Below are 23,280 nucleotides of genomic sequence, written 5' to 3'. Positions count from 1 at the left end.
TGGGTGGGGGAATACCCGTTACACATACATACATACATACATACATACATACATACACATACATATATATATATATATATATATATATTTTAAAACATGACTTTTAGAGCTACCTGTTGCAACTCTCTCTGTCTTCCACCCCCCCGACCGAGTTACTTTAATAATATATACATAGTGCTGTTACCGGTATAAACCTGGCCTGAGACCTCTGATGATATAGCGGAGAGCACCTATAAAAAGAGCGCACATACAGAAATACTCATACAAGGAGATTTGCTGCCACAGAGCACACTGCAATACGTCATCACAACGCGCGACTTCGAGCGGCCATGTTTGATGTTGGCAAATGGTACCCAGATAAAAACTGGCACTTCTTTTTATTAAATGTCAGCGGCGCCTAATAATGATGCAAGATCGGGGATTTTTCGTTTCTGCATTAGCTTTCCCAATTCAAAGATGGTCATCACAATACAGCTCCTTCCCCGCCCCCAGCCTGGGATAGCCGCATCCTACTCTCTAGTTCTTTCTACGCCCTCCCCTTAGTCGTTAGCTGCGTCACTTCCTGCCTCATGCCGGCGGTTTCCGGCAGCGCTGACACAAGAGGCAGTTACAGCGGCGCGTGCGGTCCTATTGTATCTGCAACATCATGGTGAGTGACGAAAGCTGACGGGAGCCGCCCGCAGCACCCCCCCTCCCACCGACACTGTACCGCACACACATCTAACCCCCGCACAGACCCGTACCCCGAGTGGGCCTGCGGGGTGGGGAGCACGTGCCGGGGCCTCCCCGTGTGTCGGTCCCATAAACTCCTATCGCTATGTGGGAGGGGACCGCTCCTGCGCAGCGGCTAATCATTGCCTGTTTCTGGGGGGGATTGTTAGGGCCGCGATGCTCTGTCACTGCAGCCCGATGACTGTGTCCCCGGGGGGCGTATCTCTATAAGTAAATCGCGCCACCCTCCGCATCAATCTCTCAGGGACTCCTTTCTGTAACATGACATCTTTACTTGGTGCCCAAACAGTATTACGCATCACTGGTATAGTCCCTGTACATGGTATACACACCAGTGCCCATACTGGTATAGTCCCTGTACATGGCATACACACCAGTGCCCATACTGGTATAGTCCCTGTACATGCATACACACTAGTGCCCATACTGGTATAGTCCCTGTACATGGCATACACACCAGTGCCCATACTGGTATAGTCCCTGTACATGGCATACACACCAGTGCCCATACTGGTATAGTCCCTGTACATGGCATACACACTAGTGCCCATACTGGTATAGTCCCTGTACATGGCATACACACCAGTGCCCATACTGGTATAGTCCCTGTACATGGCATACACACCAGTGCCCATACTGGTATAGTCCCTGTACAAGGCATACACACTAGTGCCCATCCTGGTATAGTCCCTGTACATGGCATACACACTAGTGCCCATACTGGTATAGTCCCTGTACATGGCATACACACTAGTGCCCATACTGGTATATTCCCTGTACATGGCATACAGACCCGTGCCCATCGTTATTTTGTGATTTGCCTTTTAGCGTCATCTCTCTGTTGGAAGCAGCTCTGAACAGTATTGTATTCTGTTGCTGTGATTCCTGCATTGATGATTGCTGTAGCTGCTTGTAGTAGACCAGTGGGTTCGGTTATCATCTGTTTAAAAAGATGCAGCATGTGCAGGGGGTGGGTGTGGTGGTACAAGATTGTCATGAGGCATCTGACACTTTTGTTCACTTGGTACCCTTGACCACCCTTTAGCCTGCATACTAATAGGCAGCCTCCTCTGATCCTTCTGGTAAAGATTCGTCTAACCCATTCATTTGTATAACGTAGTCTTTCGTAAATGCAGGAAAATACAAAGATGAGAACTTTATAAGTAAAGCATAAGATAAAAGGATGGCTGAACTTGAAAGCTGTCAATCCGGTGTGGTGAAATACATAGTGGGTGCATAGTGATTTTGGTGGATGCACTCTTGGTTGGGTGGCAAAGAGAAAATAAGTCATTGTAAATGATCATTTCAAAATGTGTTGAATTGGGCATACTTTTTTTGTATTGAACTGCAAGGTCTTTCCTAGGCTTAGGTGGGGGTTTTTTTATCCACAAGTATGGCTTCTAAAGTAAGATATTGGGTGTTTCTCACTTATAATTTTTTTTAAATATACATTTAAAAATACCGCTGAATAAATACTTTTACCTTGCCATAAACAAATGGTTTGTCATTACCCATTGAGACTGATGGCAGATACAATGGATATTTAAAAAAAAAAGTTGGACATCTTTTTAGAAAGGAAAGGTATGAACAGAGAGATATATATATATATATAAACAGGTATATACCAAATAAGTAAGCATAGGAAGGATGTTAATCCAGGGAGTAATCTGAAATATTTTTCCCGTCATGAGAAGTAGCGGCTCTGAGTAAAGACACTGACTGGCACTGAGTTTGAAGCCTGGGAACCTTGTTAAATTCCCGGTGTCGGCACCTTGGGCAAGTCACTTTAGCTCCCTGTGTGTGCCTCAGGCACAAAAAGTATAGATTGTAAACTCTACGGGGCAGGGACCCTGCACAATCTCTGTAAAGCGCTATGTAAAATTAGCAGCGCTGTACAAGAACAATTATCATTGGATATTTCACCGGGGTTTTATGTTTGCCTTCCTCTGGATCAATATACTGTAAATACAAATATAGGATAACTATCTGTCTAAATTTAGCATAGGTTGGACTTGGAAATGTAATGTAGATGAGGTTGGGGGAAAAAAAAAACATGAAGCATTGGGGGCTCTTGGCTTTCCTCTGTTTTGATGTTTGTTATTTTATTGGGTGGTTATAGATGTAGCTTCTATGTAAAGTACGGATTGAAACTTGGAGCTCATATTATTGCATTTGTTTGTTAGGCTAAGGTACCGTTGCACGCGTCCGCACGGCTGGCTTGCTTGCCGGCGGCGCGTGCAACTCGCTGTACCGCGATCTGCGGTCTACAGGCTACTTTTCTCGGGTCGGGGGGGGCGTGGCCAAACGGGTCGGGGGGGGGCGCGGCCATGACGTGAGCGGCCGGAGTGGGAGGATTGACAGGGAGGGGGGGCGTGGCTTGAGCGGAGGGACCCGCTACTCTTCCCCCCCCTCCCTCCACGGGCTGCCACGGGCTGCAGGTAAGTAAAAAAAACATACACACGCAGGCACTCATACATACGCACACGCACGCACGCGCAGGCACTCACGCACGCACGCACGCACGCACTCATACACACGCACACAGACAGGCACACACATACACACACACACACAGGCAGGCACGCACGCACTCAGACACACACACAGAGAGGCACTCACGCTGCTTTCACTCCACACTCCTCCCCGCTCCCCGAAGCCTCTCCTCCCGCAGCCTCCCCTCCCCATTGGCTCACAGCCACACCACGTGACGCGTCGAAGCTAGGAAACACCATTCTGTGGTGTCTCCTAGCGGCTGACGCGCCACAGCGTGTAGTCAGCTGTGCAGCCAGTGGGGACCGGGACCGGCTCGCGAGGATTCCCCTGCTGGTGGGGAACTCGCTACATTGCCGCCCGCGCCAACGAGCGCAGCGGGTCCCAGGCCTAATGCAGATTCATGGATGCTTAAGTATTTTAATGATATGAAAGATGGATTAAAACCAAGTACATTTGAATGAAATTTGCTTTTTGAATGTGGATTTGTTTGAAGTTCACACCATTTCCTCCTGCACATGATTTTAATGGGAGAACTTAAAATACATATGCTGTGGAAGGATTACCTTATCTGTTCTTTACAATTACTATATTTTTTTGCAGGCTTCCCTATCACTAGCACCTGTGAATATTTTCAAATCTGGAGCTGATGAGGAAAAAGCAGAAACGGCTCGTCTGGTAAGAGTAATATGTTCTCGCTCATGTACTCTATCAATCGGTTTTGATTATTGGGGCCCTTGCCTTCTAAAGCATCAAAGATGTTGTTAAAAAAAATGCATGTCAGGGCCTTCTGGCAGAGATGTTAAGATACTACCTTGTGCTTATATAAAGCTGGTAGTGTGGACTGCGCATTTCCGGCACTGAAGGGATAATTGGCAAACAAACGGGCACAATAAATCAACATTGTGGATTTCACGTGAAAACGAAATTATTTGTATTGAACTGTCTGTGATTTTAATACAAACAATGTGGTTTAGCTGTAAAATCTATTGTGGTTTTTGAGGCAGCCAAGTACTTGTAAAAGTTAAATAATCAATGTGGGTGGTCCACGTACATTAGACAAAATATAGTGGACTAAAATCGGTCTTTTTATAAGTGTGGAATTCTTCAAATACTTGTGTTGTCATTGCAGTCCTCTTTCATTGGTGCTATTGCAATTGGAGACTTGGTTAAAAGCACATTGGGACCTAAAGGCATGGTAAGTGTTGTCATCTTCATTATCGTGTATCTAAAGATTTCTAACTTCCCAAACTTCCCAAACTTTGCAAAGATTAACATAAGGTGAACCTAGTTTTAGTGCTTCATAGTGGCCTGATGTTTCTAAATGTAATTTATTTGTTTTAGTTTAATATGCCTACCTTGTTTATATAGAATGCTCATTCTCTAATCTGGATTACAACACGTATGGCAATGTCCTTGTGATAGCATCATGGTTCTCATGTGCTTCAGGACTTTAATAAACTCCCCACTGCAGGGTTGCATATGGCAGCTAATGTTTTAATCGCCATCCTGTGTTTGTCTTGTGTTGAAATAAAATGTATTAATTCATGAAATAGGACAAGATTCTCCTGAGCGGTGGCAGAGATAGCTCAGTTACTGTAACTAATGATGGAGCAACTATTCTGAAGGCTATTGGAATTGACAATCCTGCAGCCCAAGTTTTGGTTGGTAAGTTCATAGGCACCCACCGTTGCTTGAACTACAGATCTTTTACATTCTTTACATTAACTTTTAAACATTTCTTTTATTTTAGACATGTCGAAAGTCCAAGATGATGAAGTTGGTGATGGAACGACGTCAGTGACTGTGTTGGCTGCTGAATTGCTTAGAGTAAGGAAATTCTGATCTGTGATTTATTTTGTCCGTTTCTAAGGAACATTAATATTGCAAATGCATTTCTTGGCCCGTCGCTTACACACCACAATGAGGACAGATTCTGTTCAGGGGCCAAGGATTAGGAGTTGGCTTAATTAACCAATGTTGGGGAATGTCTTAATCACTTGTATGTATCGAATTTTAGGTGCAGTGTAGGGTTACTGTGGGTAAGCCAGATTGTATGCTTTGAAGGTCAACAGAAATAACTTAAAGAACAACATTTAAAGCTGATCCGACATCCATTTAGTGTCCTGTCCTCAATGGTATTAAAAGATGAATTGTGTAAAGTCGCATCATACTATCTATGCACCCATAAGTATTCTTTTCATGTGTAAGTTGTGAATCTATTTTTCTTTGTGTACCTTAAACCAACTTTTTTTTAGTTTTCTTATCCTTCCACCAATAAATGATTGCAATACTGTAGGCTCTACAAATGATGCATAGAACCCAATAAACCTCAACAGAAATTAACAATTGTTTTTACAAAGTCTTCCTTGCAATGTATACCATTTCTTTTTATGCTAATGACCTTTCTTATGTTTGTAATCAGGAAGCTGAATTATTGGTGTCTAAGAAGATTCACCCTCAAACCATCATTTCTGGTTGGAGACAAGCAACAAAGGTTGCCAGAGAAGCTCTCTTCAAAGCAGCAGTGGATCATGGGTTGGTTATTAAAATGTTTAATCCCAACAGATCGCAAATATCTGGGCAAATGCTCAAGCATCAAATATTTTGAATATTGTATGTTGGCATTGTACTAGTATTAGTACACTTTTCGAGTAGACAGTCGTCAAAGTATTAGGTAGTCCTAAAAATGGATAGTTAAATAGTAACAGAACTAGACCAGTGGTTTGCAACCATTTCTGAGCAGGGGCATCCCAGAAGAGTTTTTAAAATCAGTGGACCTCTGCACGCCAGACCTCACTTATTCTTCCCTAACACAACATACAGCCTCCTTTTCAACCACCTTGCTGACACGCCACATTCATACTCCTTTTACTCAACACTCCATATTTATCCCCTCTTCTCACACAGCACATTCACCCTCTTAATTATAAATGCTAAATTCACCCCCTCACCCATCTTACTTAAACGACACACCTTTCCCCACCGTACACAAAGCCATCACTTTCTCCCCTCCGACTTTCCCTCACACCTAAAACATGTCTGCTGCTCAGTGGCCATGTCCTGCGCTTTCGGCTGAGAAGCCGGCCGCAGCCTTTACATATTCATGCAGGGCATACTTGCAGAGCAGCTGTCGGGGTCTCCTCGGGTGCCACGGCACACCAGGGTTTCACAGCACCATCGCTGAACAGTGTTCTAGACCACTGGCTAAAAGCTCTTTCAAATGATTCTACTGGCAACATTTGGAAATCACTTAAAGGATGGCAGTCGGGCACCCGCACTTAAATTACCATCTTAATGCAAAACAAAACAACATGCCAGTTGTCTGGATTCAGCGTATTGATATTTAGATGAAGCTTTATCTGTTCTAAAATCATTTAACCTTAACCAACCTTCTATCAGGAAACCCACATGTTGGCTTTTATTGTAGGTTGAGGCAGCAGATTTGGGTGCACAAATTCTACATGGCAGCAAGGTTTTTTTTGTGTGTGCGTTGATTGAAGTTGGATGTTACCTGTACAGAGTGCAGTGTATGGCCCCCAGTGACAAAAATAAGGGCTTATAATAGACTTTTATTTCTTCTGTTGTGAGCGCAGCATAACATATCAGTAACTTTAAGACTTTATTTTTTATGTTGGTTATCTTCAATTGTCAAATGCTCCCAAACTATACCATCATGGGTAGAAATAATACCTTTTTGAGTGCTTGATGGTTTTGTTTGCCAAGTTTTAGGACAACAGAATTTATTCCTGCTGAGCTTATGTTTTATATTTTTTTTTTCTTCCCATCCTATGTAGGAATGACGAAGAAAAGTTCCACCGTGACCTTTTGAATATTTCCCGGACTACATTGTCTTCTAAACTACTCACCCACCATAAAGATCACTTTGCTAAACTAGCAGTAGAAGCGGTCCTCAGACTGAAAGGCTCTGGCAATCTGGAAGCTATCCACGTCATTAAGAAGTTGGGAGGAAGTCTTACAGAGTCTTACTTGGATGAAGGTATTTTGTATTTTAAATGTAGATACAGGAGGGCCCCGCTAATATGGCGGGTTCCGTTATATGGCCCCGCTGGAAAGTGGAACCGGCGATTTTCTGTTTCCTGCAGGTCTGTGCATGCGCAGACCTCCGTTCTGTGCATGCGCGACCTCCGTTCTGCGCATGGCCAGCCTCGGTACTCCCCGTTCTGCGCGGCCTTGCAGCTCCCGTCATGGCAGACGTGGTGGCCCCCTTTTCGGTATCGCTGTATGAACGCATCACCGAAAAGCGGGGCTCGACTGTCTAACGATGCAAGAGAATTTCAGGATTTTAAAGCATTAGCCCAAAGAAGAAAATGTTTAGCAAAATAAAAAATGTGATGTTAAAATGCCTTGATTAGGTAATTGAGGTTATAGGAAATATACAGTTATCTGGTTACTTGGGTCCCTTCAAGCACTTAACACAAAAAACAAACCGTTATAAACTGTAATCTCAATTTATATATATAAAAAAGCTGATCATGTGTTCTTTACCTTGACTGGCTTCTCTTTCATTAATTTCTTCAAAATACTTTAAATTAATAATGATATGCTCTGTAAACAAAACCTATTCAAAATACTGTACTTAATATAATCTTGGATATTTGTCCTTGTTTTCTACTGTAAAAATGTTTCTACTCCGAGGTATAGAATTAAAGATCGTCATGTTTTTATACATTTGACAATATATTTACCCTCGAGTGCACCAGAAAAAACTTTTCTTACAGAGACCATTGTAAAATATATTTATAGATTTGCAAATTGATATTATAGGTGATTTCTTTTTCAGGATTTTTGTTGGATAAGAAGGTTGGTGTAAACCAACCAAAGCGTATAGAGAATGCCAAAATCCTCATCGCAAACACAGGAATGGATACTGACAAAATCAAGGTTGGATGATTGTTTCAACCCCCCACCTTATATATTATATAAATATGTATCTTTATTTTAACAAACGTCGTTCAATTTTATTGTAATATATAGGTCTTTGGCTCACGGGTACGTGTGGACTCTACTGCGAAAGTGGCCGAGATAGAAATGGCTGAGAAAGAGAAGATGAAAGAGAAGGTGGAACGTATTCTGAAGCATGGAATAAACTGCTTTATTAACAGGTAAATAAAAGGAAAGTGGTACAACCCTGGATTACCCCCCCTTTTTAAATCCTTGTTTTCCCATTGACGGCGGTGACTTAGGCTGAGTTTATAGTGTACACACGGCAAGCACAAATTGCAGGATACTTTAGAGGCCGCTCCTAGTGAGCAAGCATGACAAAGCGTGATGGCGCGGCTGCGTTTTGAAAGACGAAAAATTGGTCTTCAAGTGGCGGCTGCATCACGTGAGCAGTTCAACCAATCACGGCGAACCAGCTCCATGACATCACAGTGCGGGCTGGAAGTGTGAAGGAAGTGCTTTGAGGTCTGCCCATGTGCGCGAGTGTGGCACACGCATGGCGCAGTAGGAGCGTGACGTCACTTCCGTCATGGAATTTTGTTACAACACACAGGATTTTTCTAATCAACTCTATAGGTGCCAGCAAAGAAGTTTCACTTCAAAAACTAAAAAGAGCTACATACCTTAGATGTGGAGAAATGTGTAAAACATTTGAAAGTGGTGCAAGATTTCAGAAATCAGACAGCCTTGTTATCGTCACAAAAGACTAAGCAGCATCAATGGCCAAGATTGCTCATTGGATCACCTGCATCAGAGATGCATATAAACAGAAGTGAACCAGTTCAAGAAAAATTGGTAACACATTAGACTAGAGCGGCATTCAAGGCTTAAGCATCCCACATGGAATTATGTATAGCAGCCGTGTAGTTAGACACATTTATATTAAACCAGGTTGCCCTCACCTTGAAGGCTGGTTCACACAGCCGAAACGGCGTTCATGGCACAATACATTTTGATTATTAGCAAGTCCGTGTGCCCATCTGATTTTCATCTTCACTACTTAATTTGTAGTTTGAGGTTACCATCGTAACTGCATACTGGGCTCTGGTGAGGCATCTGTTTTTACTTCCCAGACACTTAATTCAACTTAACGAAGCATCAGATTTTAAAAACAAAAAAAATCCGCTCAAGAGGCAATATATATTTCATAAAACATGTGCAACAAAACATGCGATCGGTTTAGACTGCTTTAAAGGTTTTTTTTATGTAGATTGAGGGGTTTAGTTTGGTTAAAATGGCTGTCATGGAGCCATCTTTTCATTGGCATAAAATGTTTTGGTGTCATATTTATGTACAGCAGGGCCCCGGGTATACGGCGGGTTCCGTTCCAGAGGCCCGTTGTATTGTGAAAACCGTCGGAAAGCGGATCTGGCGATTTTCACTTCTGCGCATGCACAAACCGGTATTTTTGCCGTTCTGCGCATGTGCAACCTATGGTTCTGCGCGATTTACAAACTAACATGGCGGCCCCCTTCTCGGTGCCGCCGTATCAGCGGATCGCCGAGAAGCGGGGGGCCCTGCTGTATGTTTCTAAAAAGCACCGGTGTATACAGGTGATGATTGTTTGGAGAGATTTTAGACGTGGGATGATTGCGTTATAGAGCCCTGTTAAATGTTTAGGAATCAAAGGGAACTGAAAATAAAATCTTGTACCAAACAATATGCAATATACATTTAAATGACAATGATTGATTTAGAATTTTATACATGCCCTCTTTTTTAAAAATATTAAAATTAGCCGTGTTTTTTTAAATTTGCACAGTTATAACATATTCAGCATAAGTTGTTGGCCAGAAGATTTCAAGAGGACACCTCACGAGTATTAGCACCTTGATTACCAGCTGTGTAGCCCCAGCAAAGCGTTAAAGCTTTGTATGCGCTGAACACAGTGGCTTTGCATCTTGTTGTATTTTGTTGCTTTTGTGTATTGAATTTAATAGCGTACAGTACTTTGCTTTTTTTGCAAGGCTTTCCTCTTTGTTGCAGGCCATGTAAATATTCACTTTTTTTATGTGCTAGAAGCAGGGGTGCGCAAACTGGGGGGTGCGTGTTTTTTTTCCGGGGAGGGGGTGGAAGTACGGCAATAGAGGCCCTGCTTGCTTAAGCGTGAGGCCTCTGTAACTCACCTGAATTCAGCCAGCATCAGGCAACGCGGCGCCATTTGACGCTGGATTAAAGGTAAGGGGGTGCGGCACTGGGGGAGAGCAGACAGGGGGGCACAGCGCAGAGTTTGCGCTACAGGATTTGTTTCCATATTACACAAAATGGTTGTGTTTTAAAGTGTTCTCTGCATTCAGTGTGTCTTCCTCTTTCTCTTTGTAGGCAGCTGATTTATAATTACCCGGAGCAGCTGTTTGCAGCGGCTGGTGTCATGGCCATTGAACATGCTGATTTTTCTGGTGTTGAACGTTTAGCTCTTGTCACAGGTATTCAAGTTAAATTCTCCTGTTCCCTGTTGCCAGCAGTTTAAAGATTTTTACAGATTATATCCTGGACTTTTGGCTTGAGACGACTTTAATGATATCTAAGGCATAAGATAAACACCTTCCCTTTTTATTTATTTTGTACTAGCTGAGAGACCCGGCGTTGCCCGGGATGTAATGTTCCCGTTCCTCTCTCTCCTCCCCCCTCTCTCTGTTTGTCCCCCATTCACATCAATCCAGTCCCCCCCCTCCCTCCCTCCTTTACAGCTTCATGTAGCGTGTGTGCGTCAGTCACTGTGTGTTTGCTCGCGCGTCAGTGAGTCTGAGGCAGAAACACAAACACACACAGATTGACTGACGCACACACAGTCAGTGTGTGCCTCAGTCAGTGTGTGCGTGCGTCAGTCAGGCTTTGTGTGCGCGTCAGTCAGTGTGTGCGTGCGTGCGGCAGTCAGTCAGTGTGTGCGCGCGGGGCGTCAAAGGCAGGGGGGGGCGTCAAAGGCAGGGGGGGGCGTCAAAGGGAGGGGGGGGCGTCAAAGGGAGGGGGGGGGCGTCAAAGGGAGGGGGGGGGCGTCAAAGGGAGGGGGGGGGCGTCAAAGGGAAGCGTCAAAGGGAGGGGGGGGGGCGTCAAAGGCAGGGGGGGGCGTCAAAGGCAGGGGGGGGCGTCAAAGGGAGGGGGGGGCGTCAAAGGGAGGGGGGGGGCGTCAAAGGGAGGGGGGGGGGGCGTCAAAGGGAGGGGGGGGGCGTCAAAGGGAAGCGTCAAAGGGAGGGGGGGGGGGCGTCAAAGGGAGGGGGGGGGGCGTCAAAGGGAGGGGGGGGGCGTCAAAGGGAGGGGGGGGGGCGTCAAAGGGAGGGGGGGGGGCGTCAAAGGGAGGGGGGGGGCGTCAAAGGGAGGGGGGGGGGCGTCAAAGGGAGGGGGGGGGCGTCAAAGGGAGGGGGGGGGGGCGTCAAAGGGAGGGGGGGGGGGGCGTCAAAGGGAGGGGGGGGGGGGCGTCAAAGGGAGGGGGGGGGGGCGTCAAAGGGAGGGGGGGGGGCGTCAAAGGGAGGGGGGGGGGCGTCAAAGGGAGGGGGGGGGGCGTCAAAGGGAGGGGGGGGGGCGTCAAAGGGAGGGGGGGGGCGTCAAAGGGAGGGGGGGGGCGTCAAAGGGAGGGGGGGGGGGCGTCAAAGGGAGGGGGGGGGGCGTCAAAGGGAGGGGGGGGCGTCAAAGGGAGGGGGGGGCGGGGCGTCAAAGGGAGGGGGGGGGGCGTCAAAGGGAGGGGGGGGCGCCTCAAAGGCATGGATTCCTCCCCCTGCATTTCCTGCAGTGGACAGGAGGGGGGGGGGGCAGTGGACAGGAGGGGGGGGCAGTGGACAGGAGGGGGGGGGCAGTGGACAGGAGGGGGGGGGCAGTGGACAGGAGGGGGGGGCAGTGGACAGGAGGGAGGGGGCAGTGGACAGGAGGGAGGGGGCAGTGGACAGGAGGGGGGGGGCAGTGGACAGGAGGGAGGGGGCAGTGGACAGGAGGGGGGGGGCAGTGGACAGGAGGGGGGGGGCAGTGGACAGGAGGGGGGGGGGCAGTGGACAGGAGGGGGGGGCAGTGGACAGGAGGGGGGGCAGTGGACAGGAGGGGGGGGGGCAGTGGACAGGAGGGGGGGGGCAGTGGACAGGAGGGGGGGGGGCAGTGGACAGGAGGGGGGGGGGCAGTGGACAGGAGGGGGGGGCAGTGGACAGGAGGGGGGGGGCAGTGGACAGGAGGGGGGGGGCAGTGGACAGGAGGGGGGGGGCAGTGGACAGGAGGGGGGGGGGCAGTGGACAGGAGGGGGGGGGGCAGTGGACAGGAGGGAGGGGGCAGTGGACAGGAGGGGGGGGGCAGTGGACAGGAGGGGGGGGCAGTGGACAGGAGGGAGGGGGCAGTGGACAGGAGGGGGGGGGCAGTGGACAGGAGGGGGGGCAGTGGACAGGAGGGGGGGGCAGTGGACAGGAGGAAGGAGGGGGGGCAGTGGACAGGAGGGGGGGCAGTGGACAGGAGGGGGGGGCAGTGGACAGGAGGGGGGGGCAGTGGACAGGAGGGGGGGCAGTGGACAGGAGGGGGGGGCAGTGGACAGGAGGGGGGGGGCAGTGGACAGGAGGGGGGGGCAGTGGATAGGAGGGGGGGGCAGTGGATAGGAGGGGGGGCAGTGGATAGGAGGGGGGGGCAGTGGACAGTGACACACACACACACACACACACACACACACACACACACAGTTGATGCGCCCTTTCTCAGTTCCGTTTGGCGCCGGAGGTGGGGAGCGACACCTACCTGTACTTCCGGGCGCCGCCACCGTCTGACTCGGCGCCGCGAGGGAGGAAGGGGGTCCGCCATCTTACGCGCCGCGTGGCAGCTGCGGGAAGCGAGGTGATTTGGAGCGGGGAGGGGGGAGAGGTGATTTGGAGCGGGGAGAGGTGATTTGGAGCGGGGAGAGGTGATTTGGAGCGGGGAGAGGTGATGCCGCTGGGGAGGGGGAAGAGGTGATGCCGCTGGGGAGGGGGAAGAGGTGATGCCGCTGGGGAGGGGGAAGAGGTGATGCCGCTGGGGAGGGGGAAGAGGTGATGCCGCTGGGGAGGGGGAAGAGGTGATGCCGCTGGGGAGGGGGAAGAGGTGATGCCGCTGGGGAGGGGGAAGAGGTGATGCCGCTGGGGAGGGGGAAGAGGTGATGCCGCTGGGGAGGGGGAAGAGGTGATGCCGCTGGGGAGGGGGAAGAGGTGATGCCGCTGGGGAGGGGGAAGAGGTGATGCCGCTGGGGAGGGGGAAGAGGTGATGCCGCTGGGGAGGGGGAAAAGGTGATTTGGAGAGGGGAGAGAGGTTGTGTGTGTGTGTGTGTGTGTGTGTGTGTGTGTGTGTGTGTGTGTTTTATTTATTTTTTTGGACCTTTGGCCCGTCACTCCGCCTCAGGCCAATGAGAGGTGTGGGGGGCGGGCCAAGGGGGTGGTGTGAGTGTGTGAGGCCAATGAGAGGTGTGCGGGGGCGGGCGGGCCAAGGGACCAATGAGATTGCCGCTAGGGACACCGGACATCCAGCAGGCAGGCATGCATGCAGGCAAACATACAGTGCTTTCACGAATATAGTATAAGATGATCTTCAAGTTTTATCACCTTTTTCACATCTGTTGCCTGTCTTTACATTCACAACCGGCAATCACAGATAAGATGATAAATTCAAAAGGTCAATTGACTGCTTAATCTGTTGCTGATTACTCGCCTGATCTAAACTTGGTTTAGCAGTTAAAGCAAATACTTGGGGATAAATCTGAAAAAGGGGGGAATATATATGATTCAAACACTTATGCAGAAAACCTCTGACATTTTAACCTGGTATATTGGGTACTGGATCGCACTTGTTGAGCATGTTTGAGAAGAGAGGGTGAAACATTTGTCGTCTCATAAATGGCAAATATTGTACATTCGTCCATCACAGAAATATTTGTAACAATGTTAACATTTACGAAGAATGCCAGGAGCTACTGTTTTAAAGTCAGTGATTCATACTTGGACAACAAATGGGTGGTGCATCAATATCGCTTACATTCTTAGGCTAAGGCCCCGCTCCCTCCGTCAGTGCTCCCGCACTGCAGACAGGCGGGGCGCTAACAGACACAGACCGCAATATGCGGTCTGTAGGGAGCCGGAGCGGGAGGTGGGCGGGAGTGGGAGGTTTGAGCGGGAGGGGGGCGTGGCTTGAGCGGAGGGACCCGCTACTCTCCCCTCCTCCCTCCACGGGCTCGAGCTGGCACTCATACACACGCAGACACAGACAGACAGACAGACAGACAGACAGACAGACAGACAGACAGACAGACAGACAGACAGACAGACAGAGGCAGGCACTCACGCACTCAGGCACACACATACACACACACAGACAGGCACTCACGCTGCTTTCCCCCCACACTCCTCCCCGCTCCCTGAAGCCTCTCCTCCCGAAGCCTCCCCTCCTCATTGCCTCACAGCCACACCACGTGACGCGTCAACGCTAGGGATCACCATTCTCTTGTATCCCGTAGCGGCTGACGCGTCACAGCGTGTAGTGAGCTGTGCAGCCAGGGGGGACCGGGACCGGCTTGGGAGGATTCCCCTGCTGGTGGGGAACTCGCGTGTGGCCGCCCGCGCCGCCGGGCGCACCGGGTCCCAGGCCTTAGTCCTCGTTCAGGGTGCCGGCATCAGAGTGGGGGCGGACGTTAGATACAAATTGTTTCAACTGAATAGCAGTTGTCAGGGTAGCAGCTGCCCTGTCGCCGAAGTACGGAATGGACGCTTGCTACAGTTTCAATAAACAACCCAATTTGTTTTTTGAAGCTGCAGCAGCGTCACTGGTACTTTGGCAGCCAATTAAATCATTCTTGAAAATTATTTCAACACGGCAACACCGATCCCTAAACTGCTGTCTGTCGCCACGCCTCCTGAAAAATGGAAAAGGTCTGCTGGGGATGATGTGCACACATCGCCCAGCAGACTGACGCTCGCACATGTGAACGCCCGCCCTCCAACTCATGTCTCTGGCACCCTGAACTCGGCCTTAGCTTTTGTCCACATGGTGTTTTACATAGCGTTGCATTCCTTAGATTTTAAACCATTTCCACAAATTAATGTGAGATATGCAGCTCAAACTAGCTCAGATTTTGTGCGCAAGCAAAATGGTTTCAAACGGGCTCTTTTGCTTGAGACGGAGAAGCACCCGGTCGGGTGATTTGTGGTTGGGCAGAATTGGAGCTGCACATGTAAGATCCTGGGGTGACAATGCTATAATGGTCAATGTATCGTGTTCTAAGGCAGCACAAGCAAAGTCATGTTTTAGGGACCTCAATTCTGATCTATAACTTTCTGTGCAATACTTTGCGCAGGATGTATCCCTTCCACTCAGTAGAGCGGGAACAGTGTGAGATGCACATCTACTAGAAGTATCCCTAAATTGCCATTAATACAAGTTTAATTTCCCATTTTGAAAGGTAGAAATGTAAACCTATCCTGTTCATTATTTATAATGACCCCAAAAAATAACTGACAGGGTTTCACTGACCATTCCATACAGCAAAGTGTTACAATGGGAAGACACTGGTGGATTAGGATGAAATAATTGGCAATATATCTGTGCGGCTATTTCAGAATAAGGATGATTTACTTTCCTATGTTTTCTTTTGCAGGCGGTGAAATAGCTTCTACCTTTGATCATCCAGAGCTTGTGAAGCTTGGAACATGCAAACTTATCGAAGAAGTCATGATTGGAGAGGATAAGCTGATACATTTCTCAGGTGTTGCCATGGGTAAGCGGCTGAAAACATTTGTTTCTATTGCTCAGTCTGTTTTTCTATCCCCTTCATTCTCTAGAGCAGCGGTGCGCAAAGTGGGGGGCGCGACCCCCAGGGGGGGCGGGAGATTGTGCTGGGGGGGGCGCGGGCAGTTGCAGAGGCCCCGCACTCTTCCCCCAGGCATTTAAATTAAATGCCGGGGGATCGTGTGAGGCCCCTGCAACTATTTACTTACCGGGATTCAGCCGGCTGTGTTGCGTCGCCATGGCAACGCGGCGTCAATGGACGCCGCAGCACCATGTGACCTGACGTCACACGCCCAAGCAGCGTCATCTGCCGCGAAAGAAGGTAGGCAGGGGGGCGCGAGAGCCGGGGGCAGAGTGACAGGGGGGCGCAGCACAAAAAGTTTGTGCTCCCCTGCTCTAGAGGAGCTGTTAACACCTTGCTCTGCCTCTTAGGGCTAGATTTGACCATCCTGCTGTTTGTTAAACTCCAGTGAGCCAACGCAATATATTATTGCCCTAAAAATGCCTAGTAAAACTGTGAAAAAGTGAGAAATAAGTGGTAAACTGGCACACATCTGAAACCTAGAGCTATAAAGTTTGGGGTCTTCATGAATCTTAAACAGTGTTGAGATTCTATCCAAGGAGCCGTAAAGGAAAAAGCATATAAAACAAGTTTCACGCAAGTAGAACTAACATGAGTCGTGGAGACTTTTCTGAATTTTGATGTGTTTTGAGTTTTTTTTTGTCTGACAAGTTGACTCATTCTAAGCAATATTACATGAGCTGCAGGGCTTTACATTTTCATACGTGTTTTAGCATGGTAATTATGTCGCATTTTTCCTTGGTTACATTAGCCTTTTTTATTTATATATTTATTTATTTGCGTTATTTTTATTATTGAAACCAGCTTGGCTGGTTGTTCATAAAAAATAAATGACCTTTGGTCAAAATCCATACTATTTATGCTAAACATCTCCAATCTCAAGGGGTTGGAAAAAGAAAAAAAAATTGGCAGGACAAATAATGGATTAATTTCAGATGTATGTTTTATTTTATTATAATTCGCACTGAACTAGAAGTTGGAATTCCCCCCCCCCCCCCCCCAAGACCACGCCATTAACAAGTTATATTCATTTGCAAAGTTGTTCAAAGCTCTCACCACAAACAACAAAATTTATTGCTGAAGCAATTGCTTATAGAAAACGACTTCATAGATCGCTTTTCTCCCAATGGGACTCAAGGCGTTACAATTACAGTATTTTGCACGGTATACACCACACTGGGTTTTTACAGGCCCAGTCCCTGCCCAAATGAGCTAGCACTCTATTTTTGTTGCCTGTTATTGTGGGCTTTCTTTATACATGTGGTAATTCCGATTTGTGCTATAATTTCAAAACCTTGTTAACATCTATTCCCGTTCCCTGTCACTGCCAGGAGAGGCTTGCACTATTGTTCTCCGTGGTGCAACACAGCAAATTTTGGATGAAGCTGAAAGGTCCCTACATGATGCGCTGTGTGTGCTTTCTCAGACTGTGAAGGACACCAGGACGGTCTATGGTGGAGGTATTCATTTGCTGACTTTAATTCTGCACGCAACTTCATACCAGATGAAGGGCCATGTTTTCGTACATTTGTAAAACTACGTGTGTGCATGATTTTCAGGGTGTTCGGAGATGCTGATGGCTCACGCGGTGACAGAGCTTGCTAATAGGACACCAGGGAAAGAGTCTGTTGCCATGGAGTCTTTCGCCAAAGCACTGCGCACGGTAAGTAGAACATTGCCCATGGAAGGCGTCATTTCACCGAATGGTTTTCCTACAGACGCTTCATTATCAATAATTAAAGCAGAAGTTACCCACCCAAAAATGGTGGGGGCGGCTGCTTTAAATTCCAGTTGTACATTTTGTACATTGCCATTTTGCAGCCATAATAGTTATAACATTCTAAATGTATTTGCGTTGGTCTCTACTAATGTCAACTTAATGGAATACTACTGTGTGGTTATATATATATATTTTTTTTTCTCTACTTAGCTACCGACCATCATAGCAGACAATGCTGGATATGACAGCGCTGACCTGGTTTCTCAACTCCGTGCTGCCCACTCTGAGGGAAAGTCTACCTATGGGCTGGGTAAGACACAACGGTGCATGCTTTGCAAGAAAGGAAGGGACCCATTTGTTTCAGAAAGCAGTGTGTCCTCTAAATGCTTCTGCTTATAAAGATTTAACTTTTTTTTTTCAGGGTCCTTCCTGAAAATAAGATAAAATATTTTATAGCCGCAAACTCCTAGTCAATTATTTCATGTTCCACTTCACCATAATTTGAACAGGGTGTGATATTCTGCAGCCGTGTCGTGCTATTCTCTGCTCCAGTGACCCTCTGCTGGCAGAGAAATGTACCTTTTTATGTTCAGCTTGTTTGTTTGCATTTTGGGAAATCAATATGGCCACCGGGTCAGCCTCACCCCCATGGGCCAGTTTGAAGCTGCAAATCAAACAAAGATGTCATCTTTCACCTGCAAATACAAAGGTACATTTCTTAGGAACCAGGGGATTCTGGAAACTGAAACTAGTGCAACCCAGCTCTAGATCACCTCCCTGTTCAGATTAGGACATTTAAAAAAAAGTTACTTTGTGGGCCTGCTGCCTTACTGTATTCGGATGTTAGAAACCCAAATATACACTGGAGCTTTCACAAAGCCCTCTTCATATCCCCCAAGTATAAAGAGAAGCGTGCTGAGTACTGAAGGGCCCTGCTTTGGAATGCTGCAGTGTGGTCAGCAGAGCTGCACAGTCATTATTTCAAGCATTGGGTTTGTCAAGTCAAAAAAAAATCTTTTTTTTCTTTCCAAGGGATAATGTGCTTCAGAAGGCTAAGGGTGCATAGAAGTTCTTGTTCGAATACAAAGCAGCATTTTTTTTTTGTAGGAGTAATAAATCCTTATGCGCACACGCGCCCCCAAGCAACCACATCACCAAGTTATCCTCCCCCAGAATCCTATACATTTAACTACTAATGTTTATATTTTGCCCCCCCTGAGCATGTCCTCCTATTTAAAAATACCAAAGTCTGCTCTGGGGTAGTGCTTTTAATCTCCAGGACACTTAATATTTCAAATGCTTATTTTCTAAAGAGTAGGATTTAAAAATCTAAATTGTGAGGCAGTCTTTTAAGTATGTTTACAAAAAAAAAGTGATCAAAATGGACTGGTTTGTACATACATTTAAAAATGTTCGCTGTTTGCTTGTGCAGTTATGATCAATAAAATGCAAATTGTAGCGAATACTCCATAATACAATATCCACTAAAGAACCCCACTGGACACTAACTAATGCAGTATGTGTAGTACATTCTGAGGTATTGCATCAGAAAATATGGACTGAGGATGATTGTAACCAGGCTCATCCTGCTTCTCGCAGACTCAATAAGCTGAAAGATGGAAATAAAAGTTTCCAGAGCAAGATTTATCATTTCACTTACTACTATCGAGCTTTCCGAATGATCTTTAACACATTGCTTTCTATTGCACCCTGCTGACTCCTGCAACCATCGATGATATTGCCAACCCAGAAATGTATTCTGATGTATTGTTTTTTTCCTTTTTTATTTTGCCTTTCAGATATGAGAAATGGCATTACTGGAGACATGGCAGAGCTGGGCATTACCGAAAGTTTCCAAGTGAAGAGACAAGTCTTGCTGAGTGCGGCTGAAGCTGCTGAAATGATTCTGCGTGTCGATAATATCATTAAAGCAGCACCACGGTAACTTATTATTCATCACTTCACAAACCTAATGCTCCTTGCTATAAGTACCAAACACTTGCCCTCTGACACAATCTCCATTTGCGGAGAATGTGGTTTCAAAATAGATCTTTCATACATCTATATGTGCACATGAGCTATAGACGTGTTATAAATTCTTTGCAGAATGGTTACTTTAATATACAAAGCAGCCTCATGAAGGTTTAAGCACCAATCCTTTCCCATGTGGTAGTTTCCCAGTATAACTGCATCTGTCATAGTTCATGGAGATCACTTGGTTCTGTACATTTTTATTGATGGCAGGTTGTCTTGAAGTGGATGCCATAAGCCTCCTTGCTGGAGCCAATACACCTTGGTAACTATGTTACTTGTTCACATACTGTACTGCCACTGGGTTAGCTTGCCAGCAAGGCTTATTTGCAAGCCATTTTAATCTCCTAAAATCTTTTAACTATTAACGTGTATATAATATATCGGGAACATGGGAATAACCTGCAGCATTGTCCTGGAAAACCTCCAGTTTGGGATATGGCCAAACGCCATTCAGTCACGGAAGGTTGCGCGTTTAAAATGTTAATATTCATCATTTATTCACTACAGCCTGTTCTTTTCAGCATCCTGTGTATAAAACCCTCCAAGCACTCGGAAAATGAAGGCTTTCATGTCACAGTTTTTTTTTTGTTTTTTTTAATGTACCATTTTTGCATTTTTATGAAATACTAATAACATTTGAAATATTCACTTTTCAATGAATGTGTGCGATATAATGAAATATGCGTGTATATGTAGGACACGTCAGCCTGTAAACAGACATTAATATTTATGGGTCGACTTCATTTCCTGAAAGTCTGGCTAAATGTGTCTGCTATTTACCAGGATGTTAACACTTATTATAAATGTACAGTTCTGTGTAGGGATGTGGAAGCTATTTCGATGATACTTCACAGATGTATGATTTTTGCAAAGTGTGCTGTCGACATATTAGATATTTTTGGGTACCTTCAGTTATTAGCTACTAAAGAGAAGTTTAATGTACCTCTTATTTCCAAAGCAGGATCTATTTTAATTTGCAATATAGCGAAAAACAGTAAGGTGTGCAAAATGATCTTGGTGCAAGTCTTAATATTTCAAAACTGAAAGGGACCACAAATTGATGTCTAGCAGGGTGAAGTTACAGTATGGTAAATGTAAAAAAATTTTTTAAAAAAATTGGTCGGCCACGAACTTTACGTTTCTTGTATTCTGCAAACATTCTATATCTTCATTAACCTTCTATAAACTGTTCATATAAGTTATTTACAGTATTTTCAAGTGCTGCTATTAAGGCTGCAAACCTGTAACGTCAATGAACGCCAGATTTCAGTTGTTTGGGTGTTAAGATTCTCACATGAAACCTATTCTTGAATCTGTAGGATTGGTGTTGGCAGCTTATATATGCAGGAGTTAAAGGATGAGAATTTGGCTGACATACCGATGCGGCATGTGCCATTGGTGTTTCTGGCATATGTGGAAAAATATTGCCGTTTACTGTGCCGATATTGCTGCTGAATTCATATTGAGTTATAGTTTTACTGTGATGGCTACAGAAGTCATCAGTTGCATTGTTTTACATGCGATTGAGGAAATAAGTAGGTTACAGTGGCCCCAACTGAAAAATTGGAGATCAGACAGGCTGTGGATCACATTCAATAAATGTTAATCTCCTAGTCTGAAGCAGAAATCTGTGCTGCTTTTTAAATTTTGTAAAGCTTTTCCGGATCCTGGTTTCACTCCTGGGAGATGCAGAGAACGGTGCAGTAGTTATACAGAGCTGGCCTGCATGTAATGCAAGAGACCACACCACGTCCATACACGAGCAGGATCATTAAACTTTTAACGCCTCCCTCTCCTTCAGTCACACACTTTTTGGTTAAAACTTCTCATCTTTCTTGGTAACATTGCTAAAATCTGTTTTTATCCTCTACTGCTAAAACTAATGCATTGCCTTCCTAATCATTTCACTTTTTCCTAGAACAGCAGCGTATTATCTACTGCTTAAAACACTGTCCTAGGTACCCATCAAAATCTCTATCCCCGTCAGATTTCCTCCTTACTTGGGAGACCCTACTCTCCTACTCTCCTACTCCTCCCTACTTTACATGTTTGCTTTCATTTCCTGCTATACCTTTGTCTCCCACCCTTTTCACTGTTACTGCTCTTGCCTAAACCCTTTATCCATCTCACTGCCTCTACCTGTGAAGCATCCTCACAATCTGTATGCAGATTGTGTAAACCTTCTCTCCTCACCAAGTTATATCTGAAAACGCGTCTTCTGAATGAAGCCTTTCAATTTCCTGGACTCACGACTACTCCCCATTCCCACAGAGGCACATGCCAATACTCTTAGCCACAGCACTGCCATCCACTACACTTACTCCTTCCCCCCACTGTCTCTCTGTAAGTCTCCTAATGTGCCACTTAGATTTTAAGTTCTCTTGGGCACCAATGAGTGTTCTTGTTTGTTTGCATCTATTATATTTACACATTCTGGTTTTCTGTTTTTTTTGTGTAAAATCGGCGTTTATTTAATGTAATATTTTTCCGAATGCCAAAAATCGTTGCGTCTGTCTTTTTTCCAATTGCTTATTAATTTTATGGGTGTTATTTATTTACCTAGGTCAGTTTTACTCATGTGCAAATACACAAAATATACTATATATTTATATATTTTAAATTCATGTGAATCGTAGTGTTAAAGTTGATGGACCCTAGCACATTCTAGCCACCCTCCTGAATGACCCCGCAGTGTTGTCATCCAGCTGCACTGAGGCTTGCTGCCAGTTTGAGGGTTGCAGAGAGTGCGGCAGCTTTCATCAATACAAGACTTATTTTAATTTATTTTCTGGTCGTTATCGGTTTTAACCAGGAAAAAAAAACAATGAGTTGTTTTATCGGGGGTTTTCTGTGAAAACCGGAATCCCTAATTTTATTCCCGTATTCTGTTTTGTAAAGTGCTGCCTGCATACAATCTTGAGCTTTATCAATTAAAATATACATCTAGCAGAGAAACGAGCACTAAGACTTAAAAATGCTATCTTACTCTTAATATCATTTCTTACGGGTTTGGGCAAACTGTTACCCGACTAGTACATATTAAGCCTGGATATTGCGGTTTCTGTAGGCATTGTTGTTTTTATACTTTTTCTAAAATGTGAACGATTAACAATAACTTTCTGTTCCAACAGGAAACGTGTACCAGACCATCATCCCTGTTAAGCACTCGTCAACCCAAATGGGTTTGGACCAGTCTTCAGCTGTTTTCTTAAGACAATGATAGTAAAGAAGCGCAGCTACCAGAGTTAAAGATAAAGGCTGTATGTTTAACTGGGCACTTGCAGATTAAACCCCGTAATGTATTTGAAAATGTTTTTTTTTTTTTTTTTTGCAAAACATATTAAACCCAGATTTGGTTTGTGCACAACATCTGTATTTGTATCTGTACTATTTCCATACTGACCACTGAAATAAAGTTTCATTCATGTTTGTTGTCTGGAAACAAAGCTTCCTGTGTGTTTGAAAGTCTAATGTTAACAATATCACTTGGCTTGTCTGTGCATACATAATCAGTTGAAAAATGATCATTAAATAATGCATCTCT

General features: G+C 45.8%; 1 protein-coding gene across 1 annotated transcript; it reads left to right on the top strand.

Moving 5' to 3' along the window:
• Positions 1-506: 506 nt before the first annotated feature.
• Positions 507-23,165, top strand: CCT2 (chaperonin containing TCP1 subunit 2). Its single transcript, XM_075600272.1, has 16 exons — positions 507-649; positions 3,826-3,900; positions 4,355-4,420; positions 4,779-4,890; positions 4,976-5,052; positions 5,648-5,760; positions 7,020-7,222; positions 8,027-8,127; positions 8,221-8,348; positions 10,510-10,613; positions 15,770-15,889; positions 17,314-17,442; positions 17,542-17,645; positions 17,913-18,012; positions 19,502-19,643; positions 22,868-23,165. Exons 1-16 carry the CDS (start codon positions 647-649, stop codon positions 22,896-22,898), a joined length of 1,608 nt encoding a protein of 535 aa, XP_075456387.1. The 5' UTR covers positions 507-646; the 3' UTR covers positions 22,899-23,165.
• Positions 23,166-23,280: the final 115 nt, after the last annotated feature.

This window comes from Ascaphus truei, chromosome 5 (genome assembly GCF_040206685.1).
Source record: "Ascaphus truei isolate aAscTru1 chromosome 5, aAscTru1.hap1, whole genome shotgun sequence".
Classification (NCBI taxonomy): Eukaryota; Metazoa; Chordata; class Amphibia; order Anura; family Ascaphidae; genus Ascaphus; species Ascaphus truei.
Note: the sequence above shows the minus strand (reverse complement) of the source record. Positions and strands in the feature narration are given on the sequence as shown.